General features: G+C 39.7%; 2 protein-coding genes across 5 annotated transcripts in view; one reads left to right on the top strand and one right to left on the bottom strand.

Moving 5' to 3' along the window:
• The window catches only part of adcy2b (adenylate cyclase 2b (brain)), a 39,157-nt gene extending 23,875 nt beyond the window's left edge, over window positions 1-15,282 (top strand). The window contains exons 10-25 of one of the 3 annotated variants that reach the window (XM_046417853.1): window positions 1,594-1,770; window positions 1,877-1,917; window positions 2,042-2,122; window positions 2,598-2,667; window positions 2,882-2,979; window positions 3,673-3,757; window positions 5,434-5,571; window positions 6,670-6,822; window positions 7,605-7,789; window positions 9,464-9,548; window positions 11,623-11,781; window positions 12,451-12,597; window positions 12,779-12,886; window positions 13,917-14,031; window positions 14,146-14,291; window positions 14,384-15,282. In XM_046417853.1, the coding sequence (XP_046273809.1) occupies window positions 1,594-1,770; window positions 1,877-1,917; window positions 2,042-2,122; window positions 2,598-2,667; window positions 2,882-2,979; window positions 3,673-3,757; window positions 5,434-5,571; window positions 6,670-6,822; window positions 7,605-7,789; window positions 9,464-9,548; window positions 11,623-11,781; window positions 12,451-12,597; window positions 12,779-12,886; window positions 13,917-14,031; window positions 14,146-14,291; window positions 14,384-14,536 (1,941 nt within the window). In that variant the 3' untranslated portion in view covers window positions 14,537-15,282. Of the gene's footprint in view, window positions 1-1,593; window positions 1,771-1,876; window positions 1,918-2,041; window positions 2,123-2,597; window positions 2,668-2,881; window positions 2,980-3,672; window positions 3,758-5,430; window positions 5,572-6,669; window positions 6,823-7,604; window positions 7,790-9,463; window positions 9,549-11,622; window positions 11,782-12,450; window positions 12,598-12,778; window positions 12,887-13,916; window positions 14,032-14,145; window positions 14,292-14,383 lie in introns of all 3 variants that reach the window. The other 2 variants (XM_046417852.1, XM_046417854.1) reach the window with 2 other exon arrangements.
• Window positions 15,283-15,578: 296 nt separating this feature from the next.
• Window positions 15,579-21,575, bottom strand: c17h5orf49 (chromosome 17 C5orf49 homolog). Of its 2 annotated transcripts, XM_046417856.1 has the most exons (4): window positions 21,299-21,575; window positions 20,443-20,559; window positions 17,151-17,226; window positions 15,579-15,814 (listed from the first exon to the last, which is right to left on the bottom strand). In XM_046417856.1, the coding sequence occupies exons 1-4, from the start codon at window positions 21,413-21,415 to the stop codon at window positions 15,798-15,800; spliced, it is 327 nt and encodes a 108-aa protein (XP_046273812.1). In that variant the 5' UTR covers window positions 21,416-21,575; the 3' UTR covers window positions 15,579-15,797. The 2 variants fall into 2 exon arrangements, with proteins under 2 accessions (XP_046273812.1, XP_046273811.1); XM_046417855.1 differs by lacking the exon at window positions 15,579-15,814 and having other exon boundaries at window positions 16,963-17,226; window positions 21,299-21,571.
• Between the last annotated feature and the right edge of the window lie 5,585 nt (window positions 21,576-27,160).

The following is a 27,160-nucleotide window of genomic DNA, read 5'->3' as shown; positions in this document are numbered from 1 at the left end:
AGCGCAGATTGCTAACTCAGTAACAGCATATTGTAGTGGAATGTACAAGAAAAACATAATAAAAAGAGGTTCCCCCAGCCTTCACTGAAGTTTCTCAGGTAAATGAACGGGCATGTTTTGATCAATGCTGTTGTGATTATCATCTGTCAGAAAGTTAGAAAAATGAGTTGTCATCTTTCTCTGCTGATATCTTCTGGCCGTCAAACACATATGACATACAGTATTTAGACACACTTTGACAGCAGACAGCAGCTTTCCACTATCTATTGTTGAAAACCAGATGTTCAGTTTTGAAAACAGAGGCAATCATAGGCCATCATGCAAGCTGCGTGTTATCAGCTGCCTTTTTATCAGCAGTCTCTGGTCTCTGTTGTGTAAGTGCATTTCGGGAGAGATGGCACTCACCCTGCTCACTTTTTTCTGATTTTTATGGCATCCCATTTATGAATGCAGAGGAGCGACACTTGAGTAGAGAGTGTTAATTTACTCTGGCTGCATGCAGCCCTGCAGTAATTAACAAAAGCAGGCCTAACATGAGCCTCTAGGTATTTAAAGTGTGGTAACGTGTCTTCTTACAATAAAACAATATTAGCTTATCAGAAGTCTCCACAAGATGTTACTCTGTGTCCTTTATTTATTGTAATGGAAATTGCTTTTCAATATCCCATCAGATAATGGAAAAGGGCTGTGGGTGCTCAGTGACATTTTCAAGAATCCCCTGCATGGATCAAGGCCAAATATGGAGCATAGGTCGCAGGAGGTGTCATCTCCACTGTCATTGATTGTCACTGTCAGAGCTGTTCAGTACAGCCGTGGGAAATGAACACCGCCATTACTGACAGTGTCTGTTCTGATTCTTATAGTCTTATGTGTCATATTTGGTCAGTCACAATACTTGTCTGTATCAGCAAGTGAGATAAATAACCAGAGGAATGTAACAACTACATTTTACCCACTCCATTTTGATATACTTGAAGGAAAAGGGAAAATACATCTTTCGGTTTGACTGCTGTATGGCTTAGTTTGGTGCAATGTTTCTGTCAGCAGTGAAGTGGTGTTTGTCAGAGAGAACCACTCAAGATACATGCCAAAATAAAAGGAGAGCTTCTCTAAAAGTGCTTTAGGCGGCTCAGGACCCTGACAAGCAGGGCACAGATGTCAGTGGCTGTCAATTGACCACTGTCACCCAAAGTACCTAGCCCTTTTTCCTTCATACACACTGAGGGAAAGCGAGCATGAGGTACTGTTCAGCTTGATCAGAATTATAAGGTTTGTACATGTAATCTTTATATATACAAACCTGCCTAATATGTACACCAGGATAATATGTTCAAAACTGTAGGACAACGTATTTTGTAGACAAACTCATACTGTAAGTGCACTGCTGTATGTAACTGTTGGACATATAAAGTCAACAAACTGACGATAATGTAGTCAGTTCACTGATTTGACAACTCTTTTCTAAATCTGCTACCATATCATTCAGTTGTTAGCTGGGACCAGCATGGCTGCTGTTCTGACTCACAATCTGTGTCATTAAACTAACCTGTGACCTTCTTCTGTGTCCCTCTCTGTTGTTGTTGATTTTCAAAGACTGAGAGGCACAGCCCTCTGTTGGGTGTGCGCTCTCGTCCTTCTCTGGATGGTGGGAAGATGAGGGCGTCTGTCAGAATGACGCGGTACCTCGAGTCCTGGGGTGCGGCCAAGCCCTTTGCCAACCTCCACCACCGAGACAGCATGACCACAGACAACGGCAAGATCAACACAACTGTAAGTACAATGTGGTGCTTTTTGTCTTTCAAACTCGCCCTCAAACATACCCACACAGATGGAGATATCAGTCATTAATGGATTAATGGTCTCATTCCCATTTCAGGACGTTCCCATGGGGCAGTACCACTTTCAGAGAAGAGAAAGGTGAGCCTTGTGCAATACTGCATTTAGAATTGTAACACATGTAATCACGCTGTCTTTACAACGTTTCATTGTTTTTGTTCTGTGGCTCATGTTTAAAACTGTCCTCTTTTCCCGTCCATCCCAGGTCTAAATCTCAAAGGAGGAGGTTTGAGGAGGAACTCAATGAGCGAATGATTCGCACCATCGACGGCATCAACTCGCAGAAGTAAGCTGCACATCCAATTTCTGCATCACTCCTCACAGCCACAGGTCAAGCACAGTCACTTGAGACCTTCTCAGTGCTAAATAGAAGAAATCACAAGTCAGAAAAATAATCTTCAAGAGATCTTTGATTATGTTACTGTAGTTATTATATGGGAAATCATAACCTCTCAGTTAATCAAATAAAAAATGTCAGTTCGAGAAAGAACATAATGTGGTTCACATTGTGTTTGCCACAGATTCATATAGCCCCAAACCCAAAAGTGCACATTTCATATCATTTAACTGTATTACAACTAATAAAAACTAAAAACAGTAATGTTCTATTCAATTGCCATTCAATTACATTGCCATTTGGCTCCTTCCAGCACAACAAGTTACAGAATAATTTTCAGATGCAACATAACACAACCCAGAGACTGGTCCTTTTGTGTTTTCTGAATCTGTCACAGCTGAATCTGTTTCACTTGTTTCTCCAGACAGTGGCTGAAGTCTGAAGACATCCAGAGGATCTCACTGTTCTTTCACAACAAAGCTCTTGAGAAAGAGGTAGGCAAGTGAATGCAAACCACCAGCCAGCATTGTTCAGGGTTGGGGTGGGGAGGGAGTAGACAACAAACCGGTTGCTTATAGGACACCCTTCACATTTTTTGCGATTTTTGCTTCATAGTTGCTTCATTCCACATAGAAGTCTGGTACATTTTTATATTCTCTGTGTCAATTGTACCGTCTTATCCAAATTTTCCTTACTTTCTCTCAACAGTACAGATCCACAACATTGCCGGCCTTCAAGTACTATGTCACCTGTGCCTGCCTCATATTCTGCTGTATATTCATCGTGCAGGTTCTTGTTTTGCCCAAGTAAGTGTGCAGCTCTTCACAGGATTTACACTGCACAGTCCCCAAAGCATCAGCAAACTCCAGCTGTGGCAGCAGGTTGATGTGAAAAAGCCATTTGATGCCAGCTGTCTCATCAACAGGAATGAGAAATGAAATAAAAGAGGCAGGGGGGCAAGAGGCAGAATGCTAAAAAGCAGATCGAGATGAAAGGGCACCATATCTGGTAGTGATTAGAGATCAGGTGAATCAAAGTGTGCTGTCTGTTTAATGGTGACGACAGAAATTCACAGTCATGCTAATTTACTGCCTCTGAGAGCCAAAGGTGTAATTCAGCTTCTGAGAGGCCATTGATTGTCTAATTCACCTCTGTCTCACTCTCTATATCTTCGCTCTGTTTGTCACAGCATCACTCTGCACATTTAGACATGACATCATCTGTTTTATGGCAGGGATCTTTAAAGCAACCACAGTGTGTCTCTCCTGAGAAAAGCGATACATGAACATAGCTGCATTTCGAAGCACATACAGAATGCTGCTGTGGAATCCATAGTGATGCTTACTTCATGTAAATGGGGTGCAGGTCTGAGCTAGAATACATTAAAATCTTCATTACATTTGTTCCCCTGGATGACACTGCAGAGGACCAAGAGGTGCCAAGAGGGTTTAACATAATGTGTGTGGGTGTGTGTGTGTGTGTGTGTGTGTGTGTTGCAGAACTGCTGTGCTGGGGATCTCCTTTGGCCTGGCATTCCTGCTGCTGGCTTTGATCCTGCTCCTTTGCTTCGCCGGTCACATTCTGGTGGGTTTGTATGGATTAATGAGTGAATACGCGCACACACACACACGCGCGCGCACACACACACACACACACACACACACACACATACACTCTCACACAGTCACTTCACCAAATTTATGTGTGAGACAAAAATATGGAAAGCATCTTTTTTCTTTCTTCTGTATGGAATTTCACTGCATACGTAGTGCAGCTGTCCTCTATACGCTGAGGACACAGTGACTGTCCAGCAGGCTGATGTCTTCAACCAAAACATTCTTCTACACACTTGATAAAGTTTTCTGTAGAACTGCATGCAACTTTAAGATTAATATTAAGCATTGTCTGACCTTTTATTTGTCAGTTCATGATTTTATGCCTTCTCTACTAATCTCCCAATTTGGTCTTCTTTTAACCATGGAAAGATACCCTCTGGACATTTTATTTTCAGCTTTTATTATCAGCTTTAAAGCTACTGTGACAAAGAAGGAAATGTTGAATTACTGCCCATCTAATCACTTACAGGTCGTTTTTCTATTTGCTATTGGTATTCCCTGGATTTTGACATTTAAACAGTTATTGATGTGATATTTGTCATAACATTTTGTTCGGTTGTTCAAAACTGATTGTGAATTTGATGCCTTACAAAGGTCAATGACCAATGGTGGCAGCGTTATCACCTCACCTGAGCTATCCAACAAGTACTAAAACATGTATTCGTAATCAAGACTATATTCGAAAGAAAAAAAAATGCCCATGGAATGACAAATGTGAAATGAGATTCTTCATATCACAATCAATACTCGCCAGCTACAGTTAGGCAATAGTTGTGGCAACACAACTCAACAGCGACATGTCTTATAAGAGTCCTTGCAAAGATTCTTAGATGGTTTATGAGCTGATCTACCTTGTATTCAACTTCATCCATCAATTCACTGCTGTTGTTTGTTATCCAGCATCAGGGGAGGGTTGGCTGTTATTTACGATCTGCTACCGATACCCTTCACAAGTGTTAGATGGACAATCAATAAGTGATTTCTCTCTTAGGAGCCCATTTTCTTCCTCTTTTCCTCTCAAGAGAGTATTATCACCAAGTAAGAGGGTCACTTTTGATTAATGAAGAATTATCAATAAACTGGGGTCACCCCAAACAGAGATGTTTGATGGCTTTGCAGTAAGCATTAGTTTAACACTGAACAATAAAAGCTGCTGTGGTCACTGCTGAAAGAGCACACAGTTGACTGATGAGAGGCCATATCCAATGTTTTTAACTGGTGTGTGTGTGTGTGTGTGTGTGCATCAGACATGTATTTGTGATGGGTTTGTGTTATTGTTAATGGGGCATATTATAGTGAAAGGATACGCTCTGTTCATCTGTGGGTGTGCATTACATGCTTATTGCGATCAAATGCACTTCTTGGAAAATGTCTTTTGAAGTCAAATGAGCTTAGCTTGCTAAAGAGAAAGCCCCACCAAGCAGAAAGTCTGTGATGGGAAGATACAGTATCTATCTATCTATCTATCTATATATCTATATATATGTGTGTGTGTGTGTGTGTGTGTGTGTGTGTGTATCTATATATATATACAGATATAGATATATATTTCTTCTTCAATTCAACATAATTGAATTTTAATAACAAAAACTCATCTTTCTTCTTGTTCCGATCATCCCCTCTGTTCCTTTGCATCCTCAGCAGGGAAGGAAGGGGTCCTTCTGCTCTCTCACCTGGTTCCCCACTTCCTCCCGCATTATCGTCACCAATAATCCCTGGCTGCGACTGGTCCTCACCATGACAACCACTGCTCTCATACTGGTGATGGCCATCTTCAATATGGTGAGAAACCAGTCAGAGGCCAAGGCTGGTGGATGTGGTTGGTTCACAGATGTATAAGTTGATTGTGGAACTGCATGTCCTGACAGTAGCTACAGGAGCACAGTGGAAATAATATCATTTTTGATTATTTGATTTGATTTAGGTCATACTGGGGAGGACAGTTTGACCGTTAAGATAATGCAGCAGGTGAAGATGCACCTTTAAAACGACATTTAAACCACTTGAGTTCCACAGACAGAGATAGTCAGGCTAAACATTTACATTGTTAACATTGTCAGCATTAGCTGGTACTGGTTAAATGTGCATTAATTCCTTGCTATAGTCTGATTATGACACCAAAAGAGACACTTTCATCCATACGCCCATAATACAGCACACATACATGTACTAATACAGTGATTTAGTGCTTCCCTCAGGTATCCTGTTACATTATATTTAAAGTATATTCTCAAAAGGCACACCTATATGTTCTGTCATCCACATAATTCATGTCACATTTGCTGCTGATTTCTTACAGCTGCCACGTCTCTTAATGATAATATGAATACATGTGACATGCTCCTCTTGCTTCCGTTTCCAAGCTTCACATAACCTCAGTGACTGGCAGATCCACACTATGTGAACATACAGTATCAACAGAGTGATGCAGCCAGCTAGATGGCTGTGCTGACAGGATGTAAAAAATGCAACATGATAAAGAGCTTGTGCCAAAACAGAAACATCTTTAATGCAATATTTTGTTTTATTGGTGGAAATGTATAAATTTATAAGTTATTTCAAGTGTGGTGGTAGTCGTCAGGGTGTCAGTTTAAGTTGTGGATCGATTAATCCATTGTGATATTATTTTTTTGGCCAGATTAACCACCCCTACTTGTGATTCTAATTGATTCACATGCATGGAGTGAATGACGTGTATGAAAGACAACTAACAAACAAGTGGTTTAGCCAACATCAAATCACATGTCACATCGAAAAGTACAAATAATCTCCACAATTCATGTTGATGACTGCAGAAGAACAAAGACTTCATAGTAAACCATTTCTGGCTGACGTGTCAAACTTTTCGCCCTCCAATCTTTCTTCTTTTTTGTTTGTTAGTTATTCGTGGAGGATCCCGGAGGATCACCAGAAGACCCAATGATGACTGCTCCACCTGAAGTCCTGATAACTACTCCGCCTGTGAATCTAACTAATGACAGCCTGTTGGACGACCGGAAAGGAAACACAGGAGAAAACAAGTTTTATCTGCCAGTAAGTATGATAGGGCAAGGTCAATAAACATGAGGTGTAGGGTAAATATGTGGTAAATATGTTAATAAGTCAAATTACTAACCAGTATGCAATAAACAAAAACAAACAAACAAACAAAAAACAGCTCAATTGAGTTGACGTATATATTGTATAAAAATGGTACCCATACTAAATTAGCTTCCTGTAGAGAATACATCACAACACTTGGGGCAATGTCCTTCTTTGAATAAACTTATGCTGCTCACATGTTGGTGTGAACACAGAATTTGCTGAAGCAACATTTCTTATTGCTGTGTTTTCCACTTCCCACAAGGAAACCTTTGTGTGACCATTTCAAATCTATTAAGCTGATGACATAGCTTTTTTTTAAAAAAAAAAAAAAAAAACAAGATATTTATTTTAGTCATCAATAGTTCCAGGTTGTGAGACATAGTAGGGAATTTTTAAGGCTTAAAGCTTCCATTCATTCATTTGTTTATTCATAATAAGCATGGGAGCATGGGTGTTTGTTGCACAACAACACTGATATATCAGATAAATGTCATTCTCTTATTTCCTAACCATACAGTGTTGCGTGACTCACTGCTGTTACAGAAGCACATTCAATGAAAGCATGTTACACTTTATTTATCTATTTATTTATTTTTATTTTATGCATATATCATATGTGACACAATGCTCCTGCAGAGGGTACACATCAGGCTGCATGGGGCTTCACCTCTACAGAAACATTTTTCAGTCACCATATTTCTCTCTCTCTCTCTCTCTCTCTCTCTCTGCAGTACTTCATTTACTGCTGTATACTGGGACTGGTGTCTTGCTCAGTGTTCCTGAGGATCAACTACGAGCTGAAGATGGTGGTGATGCTGGTTGCCGTGGTGATCTACAATGTCATCATCCTCCAAACACATGCCTCCCTGCTGGATGGATTCAGCCAAGCGCCGTACCTGACCAATACACTGGAAAGGTACCTGAAACTCATTGCATTCTCCTCTCTGTTGCAAACACTTATTTGACCCATTTAAAGTCAGTCCTATCTGTTTGAAGCTGCGCCCCTCTGACTCTGCATCCTGCTTGCATCAGTTGAGCAGAGTCTGTTAAATGACTAATGAGCCTGGACCCTGGTCTTGAGGGAAAGAGTTGCTGAGTTAGCAATATGCCATATGACTTTTGATAAAACATAGGCCCTGGAGAGGAGGATGATGAGGGGCAGGATAAAATATGACAGTTTGTTTTGATGAAGCTGAATTCATTTTTCACATTTGACTGACAGCTGGAGCCTCAGTGCTGAAAAAGATTCTCTCTTTGTTTGTCTTTCTCACCTTGGATTTATTAACATGGAGGGGATATTGTTGTTGCAGTATTATGAAGTATTGAATGAAAAGGAAATAGTTTCAGTTTTTGACAAGACGGATCAGTTTGCACTTTATTGCCAAGAAATATATCTTGGCATGGCATGAAGTTGTATGTCTTGGTACGGTTTGGTGGACTTTGCATGGGCACAACCACTAAAGTACACCAGTAAAAGCAAACTGATACATGCAAACACATTATCTACCTGAATGGTGCAAAATTAATGCAAAAAAATGATCTTTTAAATAAAATATTACAGGTGTTAAGGAAATTTTTTGTAATTTTAAAGGTGTATTTACTGTACATGCACATCAATAAACAGAGATAGTTACTTATGAAAACATGGAAAAGACCATACCTGTGACTTTTTATGTTTGTGTCTATTTTTAAATACTAACTATTGCACATTATTGCTGTTCATTACAAACAGCACAGAGTAGTGAGGTAATCTGTTCTCGTGAACATCGTGTCTGCTTCAATTTTGGCAAAATTACATGGTTCTTCATATTAGTGACGCTCTGCCTTACAAATTAGTCTCCATTTCATCACATTATTACCGCATGGCATGGTAAATGACGTCAGTAAAACCAGAGATCATCTTATCTTGAACAATCTCAAGATTGATTTCATAATGTGATACAAAAGAGGAAAAGGAAATAGGAAAAGGGTACTGCAAGTAAAAAAGTGGTTCCTTTGAAGATAAGGCTGGTGGTGTTCTATATTTTTCGTAAGTTAACATGTCCCATAGAAAGATCAAAACAGTGTGTTACTGTCTGTTTCACTCAGCCCCAAGCTCAATATGGAAACCTCGGTGTTCAACATTAACTAAATAAAGAAGACATTATGGAATAAATCATCATTTGAATAAACAGTGTAAAATGCAAAAATAATACAATAATTTAGGAAATACTTTAATGGTTTAAACACACACACACACACACACACGCATTCATATATAATACAATATTTGAAAAAAATAACCAGAAGCTGGTGTCATATTTATTCGGCTTAGCAAGGCTGCTTGCCCTTGAAATACATGTTTTAGCTAAAAGGAGCAGGGTGGCATGTGATTGGTTGTCCTGAAAAGTAACATCATGAAATAAAAAGTATAATGAAATCCAAGTGTTGGGTGGGGGGGGGTGACATAAAGCAACAAGTTTACACAAGCTTGCACACCCAAACAATAAATACTAGCTGCTGGACAGAAGTCAAGGTAATGTGATGTGGTGTGCTGTATCAGAATCAACACTGTGATAACTGTGTTATCCCTCTGTGTGTGTGTGTACAGACCAGGAGTGCTCAAGGATCTAAAGACCATGGGCTCCGTGTCTCTTTTCATCTTCTTCATCACCCTTCTGGTATTAGCCAGGCAGGTCAGTCATCTTCTTAAACTGGCCAACACAATGTAACACTGATACATAATTGTTATTATAATTATAGCCAAGGTCACACCATGGTCGTTCACTTCAGTTATACTCTTATTAGATGCTGTCACAGAATGTTGTTTTACTGAAAACCAGTGCATGAGGAGACACTTGACACCAGTGGATTAAACTTATTTTCACTCCATTCCTAAGCAGAATTTGGAAGTAAGTTAACCCATTTTCAAGAATGTGCAATGTGCTCAAATATCAAAATAACACATGAACATTTTTGTAGCACAAAGGCAGCCAGTCTGGCCCACTCCTTCCATCTCCTCTGTGTCCACCACCCTCACTCCTTATGAAAGCTAAACTCAGCTGACACAGATTTGGTGTGCATTTTTTATCCTTTTTTGGGGTAGCATCCATCAGCTCTGACCCCAAAGCAGATGTTCTGGACAGGAAGACTCCCCCAGGAGGTTCTGTACATGAAACTGGGGCTTTTCTGTTCTTCTCATTCTGGGTCATTGTCATCAGGAGGAGGGGATCGTTTGTTTGAGAAATACAACTTGCTGCCGTAAACTCTTTGTTAATGTCATATTCTTATTCTGGGCTGCTGTCTTTTAAAAGTCTTACAGGATTAGTTGGCTTCATTCTTCTTGGTGCTATTTGAGGATAAATTATTGCAGTAAAATTTTTCGTTAAGCAGAAATAATTCTAGAGGCAGCTTAAAAAGAATGGCGTCATGCAAGGCCCTTGACGCAGGAGTACATAAATCTGTGTCGGACGTGAGTGCACAAGGCCTTGGAGCATCCATTTTTAATGCTTTTAGTCTACTATTAACAAATTTGCATTGCAAAAATTTTCGTCATCATCAACCCCAATGAGCCAATTTCTAACCATTTAGTCAGAGGGAGGAGAAAGCAGGTTAGGAGAACGAAGGCATCTGTAACTCATCCCTCAAGAACAGATGCACGATGGAGCAAAGCTCATTTACAGGCTTGTTAGCTGCTTTCTCAGCGGCATCTGCAATGAGCTTCGTTTCATCTGGCCCACTTTCGACACTCCTGGAGGTACTAGAGTCCCTCTCTCACAAGAGAAGCAAGTGCTCAAACTGCATATAAACATATGTACAAAAATGGTTCAGAGCAATTATCCTTAGAGGGCTGGACGTCCATATTTCTGCTTCTGCCTCAGGTTATCAACAATGTAGCAGAAGACCTCAGCACACAGCAGTATGGGCCTATACTGTTGGAGTGTTCTAAATTAGCAGCATACTTTAATCTCTGGAGAAACAATACTGAGTGTACACATTCATCATGCAGATTGCTAACTACACACATGAAATGTATCTCACAGGAGACTCCCACACACATTTGTACACACACACACACACACTGGAAGGGCCAGCTCACAGGTAGCCCGGAGCCTTCAAACACATATGAGCATAACGATGGTGTGTTTGGGGTATCCAATCTGATGCACAAAACACTAGGATGTAGAAACACATAACCACAAACAGACTCAGGAACTCGTTTGTCCCCCTGGCCATTCGACTCTACAACACATCTCTAGGTGTCCAGGGGTCACGATACCAGCGACAGTCTGTGCCTGAATCACATCTGGCATAAAATCTGAGGACATTTATTTCAATATGCACCTTATCTTATATGTTTTGCACAATTAATCGCACTTTATAATTCATGTTTTGGGTAGTAATCTGTTTACATCTGTCTACATCTATCTATCCAAAAGAGAGAGAAATGGCTATCTCTTATGCTAAATACTCCTGGCTGCTTATTGTTTCCTTGAGCAGAGAGAGCATTGTTGAATACCAAGCAAGTCTTTTGGGTTCAGTTAGTCGTGTTTTCCTAGAAATCCTGTAGAAACGTACTCATACCACAGACATATGCCTGCAGGTGTATGACTACTGTATAGGATTCATGTGTGGCCCTTCTGATCAACTTTAGTCCATATCACATATCAGAATTTAACTGCTGGTTTCTTCTGTGGCCTGTAGCTTTGGAACAGAGTGCTGGGCATGAATGACGCAGGTGTCTCTTTACTCTGTGTCCTCCTGTAACAGAATGAATATTACTGTAGGTTGGACTTCCTGTGGAGGGACAAGTTCAAGAGGGAGTGCGAGGAGATTGAAACCATGGAGAACCTCAACAGAGTTCTGCTGGAGAACGTTTTACCTGCCCACGTAGCCGAACACTTCCTGGGGCGCAACTGGAAAAATGAGGTAAATTCCCATTCAGCCTTACTGTTTATATGTTTGTGCTGTACTGCATTGCTGAGCAGTACTGATTGAACAAACAAGGCCTAATGTGTTAATTCATGAGCATTACAGGTGCTGGTAGGAGGACTTTGTTACCTTTGGACAAAGTCAGGATAGCCGTTTTAGCCGTAATATTATTCATGCCTTTTGTCACTGTACCTTTTGTTTTTTTTTGTTATGTTACATGCATACTTTCTTTTTCATAGTATAATTTAATTAATTCATTTTCTTTGTTTCATGCTCTTCTGCCGTTGCATGTTATCTATGCAAACATGCTGTTGTTGATGTAACCTACTTGCCTAACATACTTTTCCATACCTATATGTCTCCTTAATTATGGTACAGTGTTGCAAGTTTTTGGATGCACTTGGTACATCCATTTCCTTTTTTCTTATGTCTGTCTTTCTTATGCAGTAAATATTTTTGCGCTACATGGATGCAGTATCTTCACAGGGATGATTAAAGTTTCACTTTATATATTTACAGAGTCAGTGTCATTGTTCAGTGTTAGGTATTGAACACATAGATCTTCCCTCTCATTGAAACCACAGACCATTCGTCTTTAACTTTCCTTCACCAGTGCTCGGTCAATACAACACATCCGGCTGTTATCTTCTTCTTGCTTGTTATCAGGACCTTTATCATCAGTCATATGAGTCGGTGTGTGTGATGTTCGCCTCCATCCCAGACTTCAAAGAGTTTTATACCGAGTCTGATGTCAACAAGGAAGGACTGGAGTGTCTCCGTCTTCTCAACGAGATCATAGCAGACTTTGATGAGGTAAACTCCTCTCACACTGATAATCCCGACTGTCTGTGAACAAAAAGAAAAAAAAAACATGCTTGAGAAGTAGTCACACTGGGTGGTTACACTCTAAAGTAGCAGACAAATGTTGGTTTTGGCAGAGAGCTATTTCCTTCTCCTGTGTGTGTTATGCACTGTGTTTTTCACGTGTCCTCAGCTGCTGTCCAAACCTAAGTTCAGCGGAGTGGAGAAGATAAAGACCATCGGTAGCACCTACATGGCTGCAACAGGACTCAATGTGACACCAGGACCAGAGTGCACACAGGTATGCTTTCACACACGCACTCGTTTTCACACACATGCATGCGCGCACACACACGCACACACACACACAAATACACATGGCATGTCCTCAGCACATTGCGCATTGAGAAAACATACACGGACAGCTACACAATGTTTAATGTCTCCTCCATACTGGATACAAAGTGACACACAGACCACCTTTTCGCCTCATTTCAGAGTGCCAAAACAGGTTTGGCAGCTTGAGCTCACTTTCAATCAACTTGTCATTTTAATTAATGGTCACACATAGGATAAAACTTAAGCATCAAAGAATGCATCGTCTAAAGGAAGCTTCATGGGGGCTGCTCTTTAAAATGTGCCACACATGATAGTCACAAAAATATTCAAATCAGTGATTTATTACAGCACTCATTTGGATACATCACCGGAGGCAAATGAGTCCATCACTCAGAAACATAGCAGCAAAGTAATGTCACTTGTGTTACTATCTGAGATAGTGGTGTTGATAAAGGGGCTTAGTAACACAAGTGACATTACGCATTCCTGATTTTTGTCGTGCATGTGTACCTGTGTACCAGTTAGGTTCACCCCTGCTTGCAACATCAAACCTGCACAGGTCATTCCTGATTGAAGCTAAAATAACTCGTAACCCCACAAAATAATGTAGTTGTAGTTACTGTGGCTGATAATATGCTTCTCATCCTTGGAAGTAACAGTCAGTTACTGAGCTAGTTATGTGGACATGCAAATGTTTGCATTTTAAGATAAAGATTAAAATAAACACAGTGTTTAAGTCAATAATTATGTTTATGTTTTTTGCTTTGGGAATGTGATAATTAAAACTACACCAACATCCAAAGTATTTGAATGGTAAGTATCACTCCTTGTAGTGCCCAGTGCACAACAGGATGCAAGGTTTAATCATCATGGTCATCATGGTTTTTGTGCCATGTATTAGTTATTAGGATTAATTTGACAATGAAATATCAGGGTATAAACATGGGTCAGGTGGCACGTTTGACTTATTTCCTGCGCTGTATTTCCCTCAGGAACATGACAGACAGTACATGCACATTGGCACCATGGTGGAGTTTGCCTTTGCTCTTGTAGGAAAGCTAGATGTCATCAACAAACACTCGTTCAACGACTTCAGACTCAGAATTGGTGAGAACATTCCTTCCCAGTATAAATATGAGCATAAATGTGATTATTTTTTTTAACCTCCTCTTTAAGGGTTAAAGTTAAAGCTGATGATGTGTGATTATTCTAAAAAATCAGAAATGTGGTACTCCTCGCTAGGGATAAACCACGGGCCAGTGATTGCAGGTGTCATCGGTGCCCAGAAACCTCAGTATGACATCTGGGGAAACAGTGTGAATGTGGCCAGTAGGATGGAGACCACTGGGGTGCTGGGAAAAATACAGGTGGGATGTCTTACAAAAAAAAATTACAGGAGCACATCTTTCAGCGTATTAGTAAACTTCTTGTTCTAGTCATATTTGTTCTTTCCGTACAGGTTACAGAGGAGACAAGTCAAATCTTATCGACACTAGGGTACATGTGTACGTGTCGCGGCATCATCAACGTAAAGGGCAAAGGAGAGCTGAAGACCTACTTTGTTCACACAGAGATGACCCGATCTCTGTCACAAGGGACCGTGATGCCTTGAGCACACTGCACTAACTGAATGAATAAGACTTGAGAACACAATCGCACACACAAAGTGGTTGTAGAAGTGATTCGTCATGCCCCGAAACTAAAATCCATTACCAGAAGCCAGCAGCACAATGGATAGAAAACTGCTGATTTTTTTTTCCCTTAGCAACACAATGTAGAGCAGTCCTTCAACACTGCATTTCAGGTGGTTCTCACATCTCAAGAGTAACAAGGACTTTGCTCCGAGGAGTCTCTTCACTGTCTAAAGGAGTGCCTGACTAAAGAAATGTTTGCTAATTCGGTACAGCTCTCAAGGACCGCAGTCACCCGTCTGTTCAGTAGTGTTGGTGTGGAGCTAATTACCCATGCCGGTGTTGCAGTGCTTCAGAGCCTTACATTTGAACAAGCTTGAGCTGCCTGTCGAGCTGTGCTTTTTTATAACTGCCTGGGTGGGACTGTGAGCCGGTTTGCTCCATTTTATTCTAAATGGATGTTATAATAGTTTATTGTCATATAGAGCAGTCGATGCCAACAAATCGCTAGTGTGATGGGTAGTTTGCCAAAACCTGTGAATTGTATTTATAGCTTTAGAGCTGTGTTTGTGTCCTACTGAAGAGTAGGTGGACTCAGGCACGCAGGATTCAAGAGGAAAGTAGAGGTTTCTTTTTTATAATCTATCTGGAACCAAACCAACAGTAATGTGTGTGAATGTTCACTGCCATCCTTTTGTTATTCATTAAACATTTGTATATAAATTGACCTCCTCTGCCTTTGTGTTTGTTTTAGTGCTTTAAACACAAGTGCCCCATGAAAGGCTCATCACAGTATAAACTTTGGCAGGATGTGCTCACAATAGAGTCAAAGGCTTATAAGATCATTAGTTTGAATGATTAGAGACAATACACGTTGTCATTTGGCAGATTTATTTATGTAGTTATAATAATGTAGAATACAGCAGTAACACTGATTTATATTTTACACTGGCTCCAGTATATTTATTGCTCTTCTTTGTATGAATACCTTATGTTATCAGAGAATACAAATACATTGTTGTAAAATATGCATATGTATGAAAAAAAAAGATTTGTCCCGGCTGCACATTTAGTAGTAATTTAGCAATAATAAAGGCTGCCCAGATGAAATGCACCAGAATGTAATAAGCTAAGGCAGCACGGTGGTGCAGTGGTTAGCGCTGTTGCCTCACAGCAAGAGGGTTCCAGGTTCAAATCCTGGTCTGGGCCCTTCTGTGTGGAGTTTGCATGCGTTTGTTTTCTTCAGGTCTTCCTCCCTCCTACAGTCCCAAAAACATGCACATTAGGTACAACTGGCTACTCTACATTGCCCCTAGTTATAAGTGTGTGTGTGGTTGTCTGTCTTTGTGTGTCAGCCCTGCGATTGACTGGCGACCAGCCCAAGGCGTACCCCGACTCTCATCCTTAGTCAGCTGGGACAGGCTCCAGTCCCCACGCCCCTGTCGGATAAGTGATACAGAAGATGGATGGATGTAATAAGCTACGTGTTGTGTAGGACTAAGCAGAACTCTGTTGATTGAGGTGGCTTTTGTGACCAAATAATAGATCGTATGACATTTTTCTCTTTCTACTTTTTAGACACCACCTTGTCTATTAGCTCCTCATCCTTCTGAATAAACACCACACAGATTCAAGCACTGTATCATTTCTAATAATAAAGGGTCTATTTCTGTCAGAGCACAAAGGCAGAAGTAAACGAGAGATTTCTGTGCTCAAAAACATCCTATTATGTGGGAGGTTGGTCTCACTTGTGTGGTTTCAGAATTTATACTCAAAAACCATCCAAAAACTTGCAAAGCAAAGAGGTTAATGATGCACAGAAAGAACTCTGTTAACACATGGGTGGCAGGGGTAACACAAATCTACTGCATGAGACAAAACAGACAGGAGATCGAGTACAGGTAATGTATAGTGGAAAACATAAATATGTGCTGAATGTGGGATTGCTTGAAACAATCCTTTGGAACTTCTATAATGCATCTTGGTCCATTTTCAAAGACATGCTCAGTAGAGAAAACCTGTCACAGACACAGTTACAGAATTCACATTGTACCGGTCACCCAGGACATTCAGTCTCACATAATAAAAACAAACAGAAAACTCAACAACAAGACTCTGATCCCTGATATCATGTGCAGTATTGAACTGCAAAAACTAGTAGACATTTTTTGATTTATGGACTGCCTGTAGCCCCTGAGCCTTTAACAATGGAGAAATTTCACCCTGGCGATAGAAAATGTAGCTTGAGCTTCTTGGAAAATGTCACTGTCATCATAACTTCTGCTTTATTCTTTAAGATCTTTTGACAGATAATATTTCACTGACAATAACTATCTGTCTTGCTAATTACCAGCAATGATGAAATGCTTGTATTATTTTACTATGACCTATCAAGTAAAGAGAAATCTACACACTACAACACTGGTTTATTAGAAAATACTTTCACAGTGGGAACAAACACGTTGATCTCATGATGTGATACTTCAGGTTTTCACATAGGGACCACTGATCCATATCCCTCTGCCACATTCCAGATGATCCCATTTTTCATGAAAAATTCAGCCTTTATGCAAGCCACACGCGCGTGGTGCCGACCTGGCTGGTAAAGGACGGGAACAGGACGCCGTCCATATTCTGAAGAGGAGCACACAGGAACAACTCGGGACTTCTCCTGTGGGTGAGCAGGACAACAACAGAGAGAGGCTCAGAAGAAATCTTAAAAACTGATACAGAAAGACTAACCATGATCCTTTGCTTGGGCTGAATGAATTGGGGAAAATATCTGATGCATCTTGTTCACAAAAGAGTTTCTGGCATGTAGAAAAAAGCACATGGGTTAATAATTCCATTAACGATGGTCCAAACCATTTTAGGTGTTTCAGCTATGCGGTTCAGGTATTGAGTGTGTTCGATCATCAACAGACAATTTTTCTGACCAATATCGTGCCTGTGGTCTGTAAATTAACTCAAAAGCTAATGGTGGCCTACGCAGAATTAAACATGATGAGTTTGAGCCAATAATTATAAGCTAACATTTGTTCATACATCATAAAGATCAGAATAAATTATGTGGTTGTTTGGGGCTTTAGCTAGTAGCTAAAACATGACATTAGTGGTGTAATAAAGCACTCAGTATTCACCGTTGGCTTTAATTAGCTATAACTTTGGTTAGTTACACCAGTATTCCCTATGCAAACTTTAAGGGTGAAGTCAAAAAGTTCTTCTTTTCTAGGTATCCAGGAGCAGTATGTCTATTTTCTAGCAAATTATAATGTCTATATTATAATCATTATTATTATTGTTGTTTGTTTGTTTGATTGTTTTTCCAAATTTGTTGAGTCGTTCCAAGTAGTCTCTGATACCTGCAGACGTAACCCTCGGGTACAAGTAGCCCTGGTTGGGAATCACTGACCTAAAAGAGACTGGATTTTAATTTCCCCCCCTGAGGGCTGTGATACATGAGTGAATCACGGAGTAACAGTATGGCATGCTGGTCGCAGATGGGGCTTACTACGGCCTAAATTTGCTGCAGAAAGTTGACACATCGGCTGGTTAAACCATCACTGTCTGCAACTAAACCTTGCTCGTGCAGGCACACATAATGTCATTTGAATCACACTTCTGCAATCCAAAAATGAAACACAATTGCAACTTTCAGCGGTAACCAGTGTGCATCCAGTGTGCATATTTTAGTGAAACTGTGTTTTCAGGCATGCTCAGAAAGTGTTGTATTTAAACTGTATTTAGTGAGCCATTTTTAGCCCCGAAATGTTCCCAGTTAATGCGTTTTAGCGTAGAGACTGACAGCTTCAGGTGCTGTGTTCTGTGATTGCACTGACCTAACTGCTCTGATGCATCGCTTTAGTATTATAAAGCCATCTCTGCCAGAACGGAGATGAAGAGATGACTGTTACTCCCTGTCTGCATTAAGATTCACTGTGTTTCTTCATTGCTGCTGCATGTAATAGGGTACATTGTGAGAGGAGAAAATAGTGGCAACAAATGAAACTTTTAGCTACATGCTAATGTTTTAATAAGAAAAACTTGTGTGTTGTGTTCAATATTATTCAAGGCAGGACTGATTTTCCCTGCGATTGACTGGCGACCAGTCCAGGGTGTACCCCGCCTCTTGCCCGTAGTCAGCTGGGATAGGCTCCAGCCCCCCGCGACCCTGACGGATAAGCGGTATAGAAAATGGATGGATGGAGTGTGATTTTTGAACGCTGGGTGCCTCTGACTTCAGGGAGGTCAGACTAACTATCTGCAGAACAGACAGTACCTGCTTCTGGCTGTAGCAAATTCACTGGTGGGTTTTATATTTGCATTTTTCGAAACAGGACCAAAAATATAACACACTGCCATTATCCTTGCAATAGTTTTATATAATAAATAGTTTTTAGTTCATATTCAAATAAGAATTCATGAACAGAAAGGTCCAGTACAACAGGAGCTGTCAGCCCACCACTCAGCTAACTGTAATAAGCTCAGCAGTGTGTGTTGCTGCTTTGTTCACCACCCTCTCTGCTGTCAGTGACCCAGAAACTCAGTGTGAGCTAGTTTTCTTGACATGAATAATGGGGGATGGGGATGACATGGCTGCAAAAGGAGATAAACAAATAAAACTTGGAGATATACAGTATGTCAGCCACCATATGGTAAAAACTGTTAACAGACTTAGAAATATGGAACATTTTGAAACATATGGTCTTTTAGAACTCATTTTCATAATGTTCTGACATTTTCTCTACAAAATACTCCAGAAGGAATATTGTCTGTAACGTCTAAATTGTTTTAACATCTATCTTAAGCTTGAAAAAGAGAGGTAATGTTTATAATGTACAGTGTTCTGTGTGCCAAGTATGTAGGTGGTTGGTGTTATAAGGCAAAGTCCACTGACGTCATTACTGGAAAAGACGTAAAGAACTGTAATGAATGACTTCAACTGCTCATTACATCAGTATATGTGACATCTTACCGTAAAACAACTGTACAATGTTTACTTGTGCTTGCACTCATACACTGAACGGTGATGGAATGTAACTAAGTACATTTACTCAAGGACTATACTTAAGTGCAATTTTGACGTATTTGTGTTTTACATTAATTGCAGGCATACATTGTAGTTTTAACTAAACTACATTGATTTAATAACTTTAGTAATTAGTTATTTTGCAGATTTCATATTGCAGAGCTAAAGTAACACATTTTTAAATTTTTTTACTTTATTTGTAATTGTTTCGCTATGATTCTGATCATCGGAAAAATGCTGAACGTAAATACGATTGTGCAGGTCGGTGACCTATGACTTGATCCCTGGTATACAGCAAATGTACATGAAAATATATACGATTTACATTTACTTCAGCACAGTCGGCAGGGGATAAAATAAAACCTTGCAGAGAATACAGATTAAGAATGAAATCTACACTTTTTCATTTCATGTCTGATCCATCCATCCATTTTTCCATACAGCGTATCCGTCAGGGTTGTGGGGGGGGGTTGAGCCTATCCCAAATGACTATGGGCGAGAGGTGGGGTGCAACCTGGACTGGTCAGCAGTCAGTCACATTCATTCACACATGCACACACCTAGGGACACTGTAGAGTAGCCAATTAACCTAATGTGCATGTTCTTGGGATAGTGGGAGGAAGGAGTACCCAGAGAAAACTCACGCAGGCACAGGGAGAACATGCAAACTCCACACACAAGGGCCCAAACTAGGACTCGTACCCGGAACCCTCTTGCTGTGAGACGACAGTGTTAACCACTGCACCACTGTGCCGGCGTCATGTCTGGTCCATGAACTCAGATATCTTGCTCAAGTTAGCTTTGAGCACATCAGCAAGCTAGAACATCTTTTAAGATTTAAGGCAGTGTGGTGAGCACCTCCTCGTGTATCTCTAGTCCTCTTCTTTTATGATGTTTTCTGTCATCTCGGTGCAGTCTCATATCATAGCCCTCGTCCTGGTGGAACACTTGGTCATACATGGAGACGTCTGGGACCTGTCGATGGAGAGGCAGTGAGCAGGTGTTTGTTATTCAAAGCCTGCCCTCAAACAGAAGGGGATCATTTTGTGCCACTTTGACTGAGTTGTGGGAGGTAAAAGTAGAACCAAAGGCGATGATCACAACAATTACTTTTCCAAACTGATTCAAGTTGCAGCAAAACAAACAGCTCTATGATGGATCAGTCACCAGTGGTATTTAGATTAATCGTTTAAAGAGACCATCACATGGTATGAGTGTACTATTACTGCTGGACACATGAGTTTTCATGTATTTATTAATTATATGAATATGACGTGCTATTCCCTCGAGCTTGTCATGCTACCTTATGTGATGGTCACAGAAAAGTTCATTTTCAACAAACTTGACATGAAAGGAAACATTTGCACATCAATACAAGTATCTAATACAAGTGAAAAGGTTGTTCATCAGCTGCTCTAGCATACTATGGGAACATAGTTGTATCAAAGATATTATTCAAGAATATTTAATTTATAAATTAGTTATAGTTAGCTAACTTTAGCTCTAGCTTTACCAAATTTCTTGACTTCCCTTGTCCTCAACAAATAATATCAGCAGTATATGGCGACTATTTGAACATATTTCCTTTTGTGATATCGTCATCGTTATCGTCAATTCCTCACGGTACGAATTCAAATAACTAGCTAGTTAATTACATGAGCAACGAGGTAAGCTCGCATCTAAGAGAAGTTCGAACATAATTCCAATGACTTACAGTTGAGTCTTTGTTAAAGTACGACATTTCTTTAAGTTGTTTTCTTCGCGGTGGGACGTAACTAAATGTAGACAAGGTAGAAAGCGGTTTGGATTGTGCCTCGAGTGATACGTCCATCTTGTTTGCTGAATTAAAAAAAACACTAAACAAAAGTACCTAACTAATAAGACCTCGGAAAAATTTATCTCCGGTTTGACGACGCCAAGCGCCAGCGTCAGTCGTTGCTAGGATACTGATTGTTTCCAAGTGACGCCTGAAATGGCTGCCTTCGTTGGCTTTTTGTTTGTCTTTACTTCACAACAACACAACAACACTCCAGGCTTCTGTTATCCTAATTACATTCATGAGCATGTTTAAAAATCATATCTTTGTTAATTAAAACATAATAATAATAATGATAATTAATATCTATTAAATCACAATTGCCTTTCGTTTTGTGATCAGTTATTGATGAAACGTCCATTAACTGAAATTGGCAACTTTTCAGTTGATTAGTTAACTAGTTAATTAGCAAACCAAATAGATTAAAAAGAAACAGATTATTTTATGTGCCAAATTTTTATTGATTTATCATTAAACAGATCTACTGCAGATCTAACAATCTGAAAAATTATAAAATATGATTTTAATATTATATTATAGTTACAGATTGTTGACATTCAAAGGGAAATACCAATCAGTTTGGCTGTTTGCTGATACACTTTTGGGATTATTGACAGTCAACAGTGGAGCATCAAAATAAAGTGAGAGTATGTCCCTGCACAGTTGCCTCAGTATGTTCCTTTATGATAATAACACTTGTCTCTTCAAGGTCCTCTGATTGTCTTTCTGTGATTCTGCTGTCTACCTCTGGCAGCAGAATCAATTTATAAACTGGGCAGACTCTCCCTCAAGCACAGTGTGGAATATGTGTTTCAGTTATGGGTCACAACAAAGTCCAGTTGTTGAGACTTCAGATAAGAGAATAAATATCCTCTCAGTCATTGAGCAGCTGTAGTGCAGATAGAGAGCTGCTACAAAATAGACCTATACCACTTACCTAATGTTAAGAAATGAAGCTATTGCTGGGTGATAGTTAACATAGATTAGCATACAGACTTGACACTGGGGAAGACAGCACCTGGCTCTGTTCAATAGTATAATTTTATGGGGAGTTATGTGTCACTATTTATGCTAAGCTAAGCTAAGCTAAATGGCTACCGATTGTAGATTCATACTTAACATACAGATATGAAAGTACCATCAACTCTTGGCAAGAAAGCAAATACTGCCAAACTACTACTTTAATTTTAAATTACTGTATACTTTGAAAATAACATGCTGAACAAGCTATTTTAACAGGGACACCAAAAACTTAAATTCAGATGAATATGTTGTCATTTTATTTTATGGCACACATTTTTGGAGGCTGTGTATGAGCCTGTGTCCATCACCTTCGACACACAGACACAAAGATACGTCAACCTATCACTTCAGAGAGTGTGTGTGTGCCTTGCACAGTGACAGTGGCCCTAGAGAAGGCTTACATTGTCCACATGGTGGGCCAGTTAACCTTTCAGCTTTTTCCATTTAGGAGATTACAGCCGTGACATACACCTTATTTATGTGTGTGCGAGTGTGTGTGCCAGTCCCACCTGCTGTTATTATTCTCTCCTGTAATTACGACAGAGCAGCAGGGGGCGGCCAATAAGAGAACATCACTCACTGCGACTTGAGTTGGCCAAGACCATAACATACACACATGCAAAACCCCAACATAAAGCCCCGCATCTCTCTGCGAGATGGGAAAAACAGATTTTGATAACATTGTCCACAATTCAGCAGCAGTTCAAGAGGTTTCCAACAACTGTGACGTAGAAGACAGTAGGGATGTGTGGACAGCCAGAGACAGACAGAGTGAGGGAGCTGGAACATGATCACCACCTGCTTTCTTTCATTTTAGAGGATGTCTCAGAGCACAGGAGTAATTACTGCTGACATTTCAGAGGGATATATTGCTATTTGGTAGGAGTCACTGTGGGAATGAAACCAAGTGAAGGTAGGGGTCAGCTATTCAGTGGTTCTGAGTTATTAAAGGGAGGTACCTGCGTTACTGAGCCTTGTTCCCATCTGTATATTTTTTCCACTGCTTCAGATGTTTTATTAATAAGAAATCAAATGTTATGCTATGCACATGTTTTATGTCATTCAAAGTAGTAGTGAATATTTTATTAATATGAAGTTCTCATCAGTATGAAGCTGGGAATAGAGGTAATATGATTATTTAACAACCAAAGCACTAGTCCCACAAATGTCTCATAAAATACAAATTAAAAATGACATTAACATTCAGAAAGTATCCATGTACCACAGACAGCAACTTTATTGTGAAAAGCAACACATTTTTCACTATGAAGCCCATGTGAACTTTCATCAGGATCATGAAAGGCTCTGAAATCAGCTTCTTACACAGAACAACGACCTCCTACATGACCTCAACGCTGTCAGCCAAAGTTTAAACAGTTTTAGTTGTTTTTCGTGTGAGATTTCTGTATTTGTCTTTTTTGCCATTCTTCACCTTAGGTTACTTGGTTACTTTAATTTTAAGAGGGCAGCCTCAGCTAAGAAAAACCACCAGTCAGTTGTTTCAGTTAAAACATGATAACAGGTGTGGGGTTGTTTGCTTGAGTGTTGCTGCTTTCCAAAACCTATTCTTCCATACTATTAGAATTAATATAGAAGAAAAAAGATTTATTTATGTGTGTGTATGTGTGTGTGTGTCCATACATAACATGACAAATGTTGCTTGCTTTTCTGGCTATTCTGACCCAAAATTCAGCAGCAGTACAGCCGAAGATTCGTCCCATGGGCTGAACTTCCTAGAGCACACAGACAGAGTGCACATTGGCTGCATCCCAAAACACATACTTTGTCTTTTTATTTCAAATTTCGCACTACAAATTGTGACAGATGTTATAACATACAAGTAGTACATCGTAATTGTATGCATACTGCATGCAATATTACAAGAAGTATTCACTATTGCAATATATACTATTTGTAATGTAGCCTGCGTGCGCTGTCCAAACCACATGCACAGTCCTGAAGAAGCAGATTCAGTTAGTCTTAGTAAGTTCATAATGTTGTGATTATCAAATGATTTCAGAAAAGTCTTTAGGGGCTTTAAAAAAGAACATGCAAAGGGCGTAAAAAATACAAAAAGCTCTGCAAAACTCAACCACTGATCACTTTTTACTTCAACTATCACCATGTCCACCAGGTTCGTGTCTCTTACTGGTACAGACGGAAGCCAACTTGTTAAAGAGCAGCAGTTCTTCTCATTCTTCCACTACACATCATTAACATCCCTCTGTGGACCGAAGCCAGTTCATCCCTAGTATCAGCCTCCCCCCTGCTGGACATGGCAAGCAATACATCAGCAACTGCAACAGAAACAAAACACCATAAACATTAGAAGAAGTAAAACTAATCGTATATGTCAGTATTCTACGAGCTGTTTTTTTAAAGGTAAGAGCAGGACAGATGCAACCAATAACATTCCAGCGAAGGCCACAGCAGAGGGGAGAACAGCCATCTCCCCCATGTTCCAGTGAACAATCAGCTTTAGCTCATGGGAGCACCACTGGACTTTTCTTCAGAGGAGAGGTACAGTCACACACCCGGTGCAAACTACCCACAACAGGACGAGAAGACAGGACAGCAGGACACAGACAGAGTGAAATCAATAAGAAAAATACTCCTGCTGTAAACTGCCCTTGTGTGTGACTGTGGACAGAACTGGACAATTTCTATGTTGAGGTTTTGCTTTCATGTAGTTTGCAGTGCTCCTGCAGTGCTGTTTTGAATGAAATTCATGTTCTGTTTTTCTGTTAGGGTTTTTTTTTGTTTGTTTTATGGCCTTTCATCCCCTATTACACTATGTAGACGTATTTATTGAGTTGCATATACAATTAGCTGAGGCTGGGATGTGTATAACTTGATGAAAGTGTAACAAATTACATCTTATGTCCTATAAGATGGTAAAATGAGTTAAAAATGTGTTGCACAGGTGGATAATTTGGCATTACCAAATCTTGAATACATACATACAGAGAGAAATGTGTTATCCAAATGACCTGTGAATAAGAGAATAACAAGTGAAGTAAGAATAAGTGAAATAACAAGAATAAATGAAATAAGAGATTTTTCATCATTTTACTGCTGCTGAACAATTAAGCAGCTGCATCATGGAAAAAAATATGTAAGAAAAAAATAATAAAAAATAGTATAAGAACAGTCATGCCTAAAACTCTGAATTTAAGTTTATTTTATTTTAATTGCATCTAATTTTATTACATATATTCAATGAAAAGAGTCAGTAACTAATTTGAAATGCATTACTTGAAAAAAGGACATTTGAATGAACACATTATGTAGTTTAAGTTTCTCTTGACTCTTTATATGTAATAATTAAATAAACACATAAAGATTATGTAGGTTTGTATATCTTTATAGATATATTTTTATTTTAAAGCTTAACATTTGTTTATTTGTTCATATTGGCTCAACACATGAAAAGAAATGTGACCCTTTACATAGAACTTAAGTAATGAAATTATATGAAAAATGTGTTGGGCATAGTTTTTGTGAGTGAGAGCCAACAGAAATGAGGCTGATCTGTAGTCCTGCACTGACTGCAGTGAATACATTACAGTACATTACAACTAAAGGTCATTCTCCATGTTAAGTTCCACTTAAAAAGGACAATATAATGTCACCTCATCAATGAATCACTCCACTATTGGCTGCTACATTGCCTCAGCAGCTGATCAATATCAGCATTTTCACTCACAGAAAAATCATTTGGAGCATTTTGTGCAGTGTGGGGGGGGGGTGTAGGTGGGTGTGATCTTCTCATTTTCACTGGAATAAAGTGTGGGGGGGGGGGGGGGGCTCCAAATGTCAATTAGCACCATACAAGTAACCAGTTGTGGATGATCAGGGTGTAATAATCAAGCAACAGCATTCTGAAAAACCTGAATACAGCAACAAAGATGGCAACATGGTGATACTGCTTTTGCTTTCTGGAGAACCAATGTGATATAAAGTAAATATTCATAATAATAAATGCAGGAAAAAACACAATATAAACATACTACTGTGAAATAATCAATTGTAAAACACAGCTCAGTATTATGAAACGTTACTTCATCCATCTTCTTTCCACAATAACAAAGCTTACTGCAGTATTTTTACTTAACTCTCTGTGTTTTTATTCCAAAATACAATTTATGCTTTGTTTGTTGTTTATGTTGTTTATTTTTCTGCACATGATAGACACTAGTTTCTAATGTTCATGTGACATTTTCATGTGAAAGACTTTCATGTGAAAGACTTTAAGCAGAAGTATCATGACGTGATTTTATAGACCAGCAGATGGCGATAGTAATACAGCTCAGGTCACAAAGCACGGTGGACCTTTTCTGTTTGTATCCGGGAGACAACCAATCGTTGCACTCCTCCCTAGAAGTATGAGTAACTAAACATTCACCCAGTTTTTATGAAAACATCACAGAAGCTATCAACAGTATATGAATCATACTCTATTAAATTCCCTAAAAGTAGGTCTTTTTCCAGCGGTGTGTCGCATATTTGAGCCAGACAACTCGAGTTACACATATATAAACTTGCCATTCACATCATTGTCACCATTAGTATTGTGTAAGCCTTGTTTCTGCAGTAGTTTGTATTGGTTTGAAATGTCCTACATTTCACTGAGTCGGACACGCACGCACGCACGCACGCGCACGCTCGCGCGAACCCAGTGGCCGCCGTCGTTCCTTGATGACCCACCGTCTGCTCATTTCCGAAAGCCGAGATTCA

Source organism: Scatophagus argus, chromosome 17, assembly GCF_020382885.2.
Source record: "Scatophagus argus isolate fScaArg1 chromosome 17, fScaArg1.pri, whole genome shotgun sequence".
NCBI lineage: Eukaryota > Metazoa > Chordata > Actinopteri > Scatophagidae > Scatophagus > Scatophagus argus.
The sequence above is the reverse complement of the archived record's forward strand: the minus strand, read 5'-3'. Positions and strand labels throughout refer to the sequence as shown.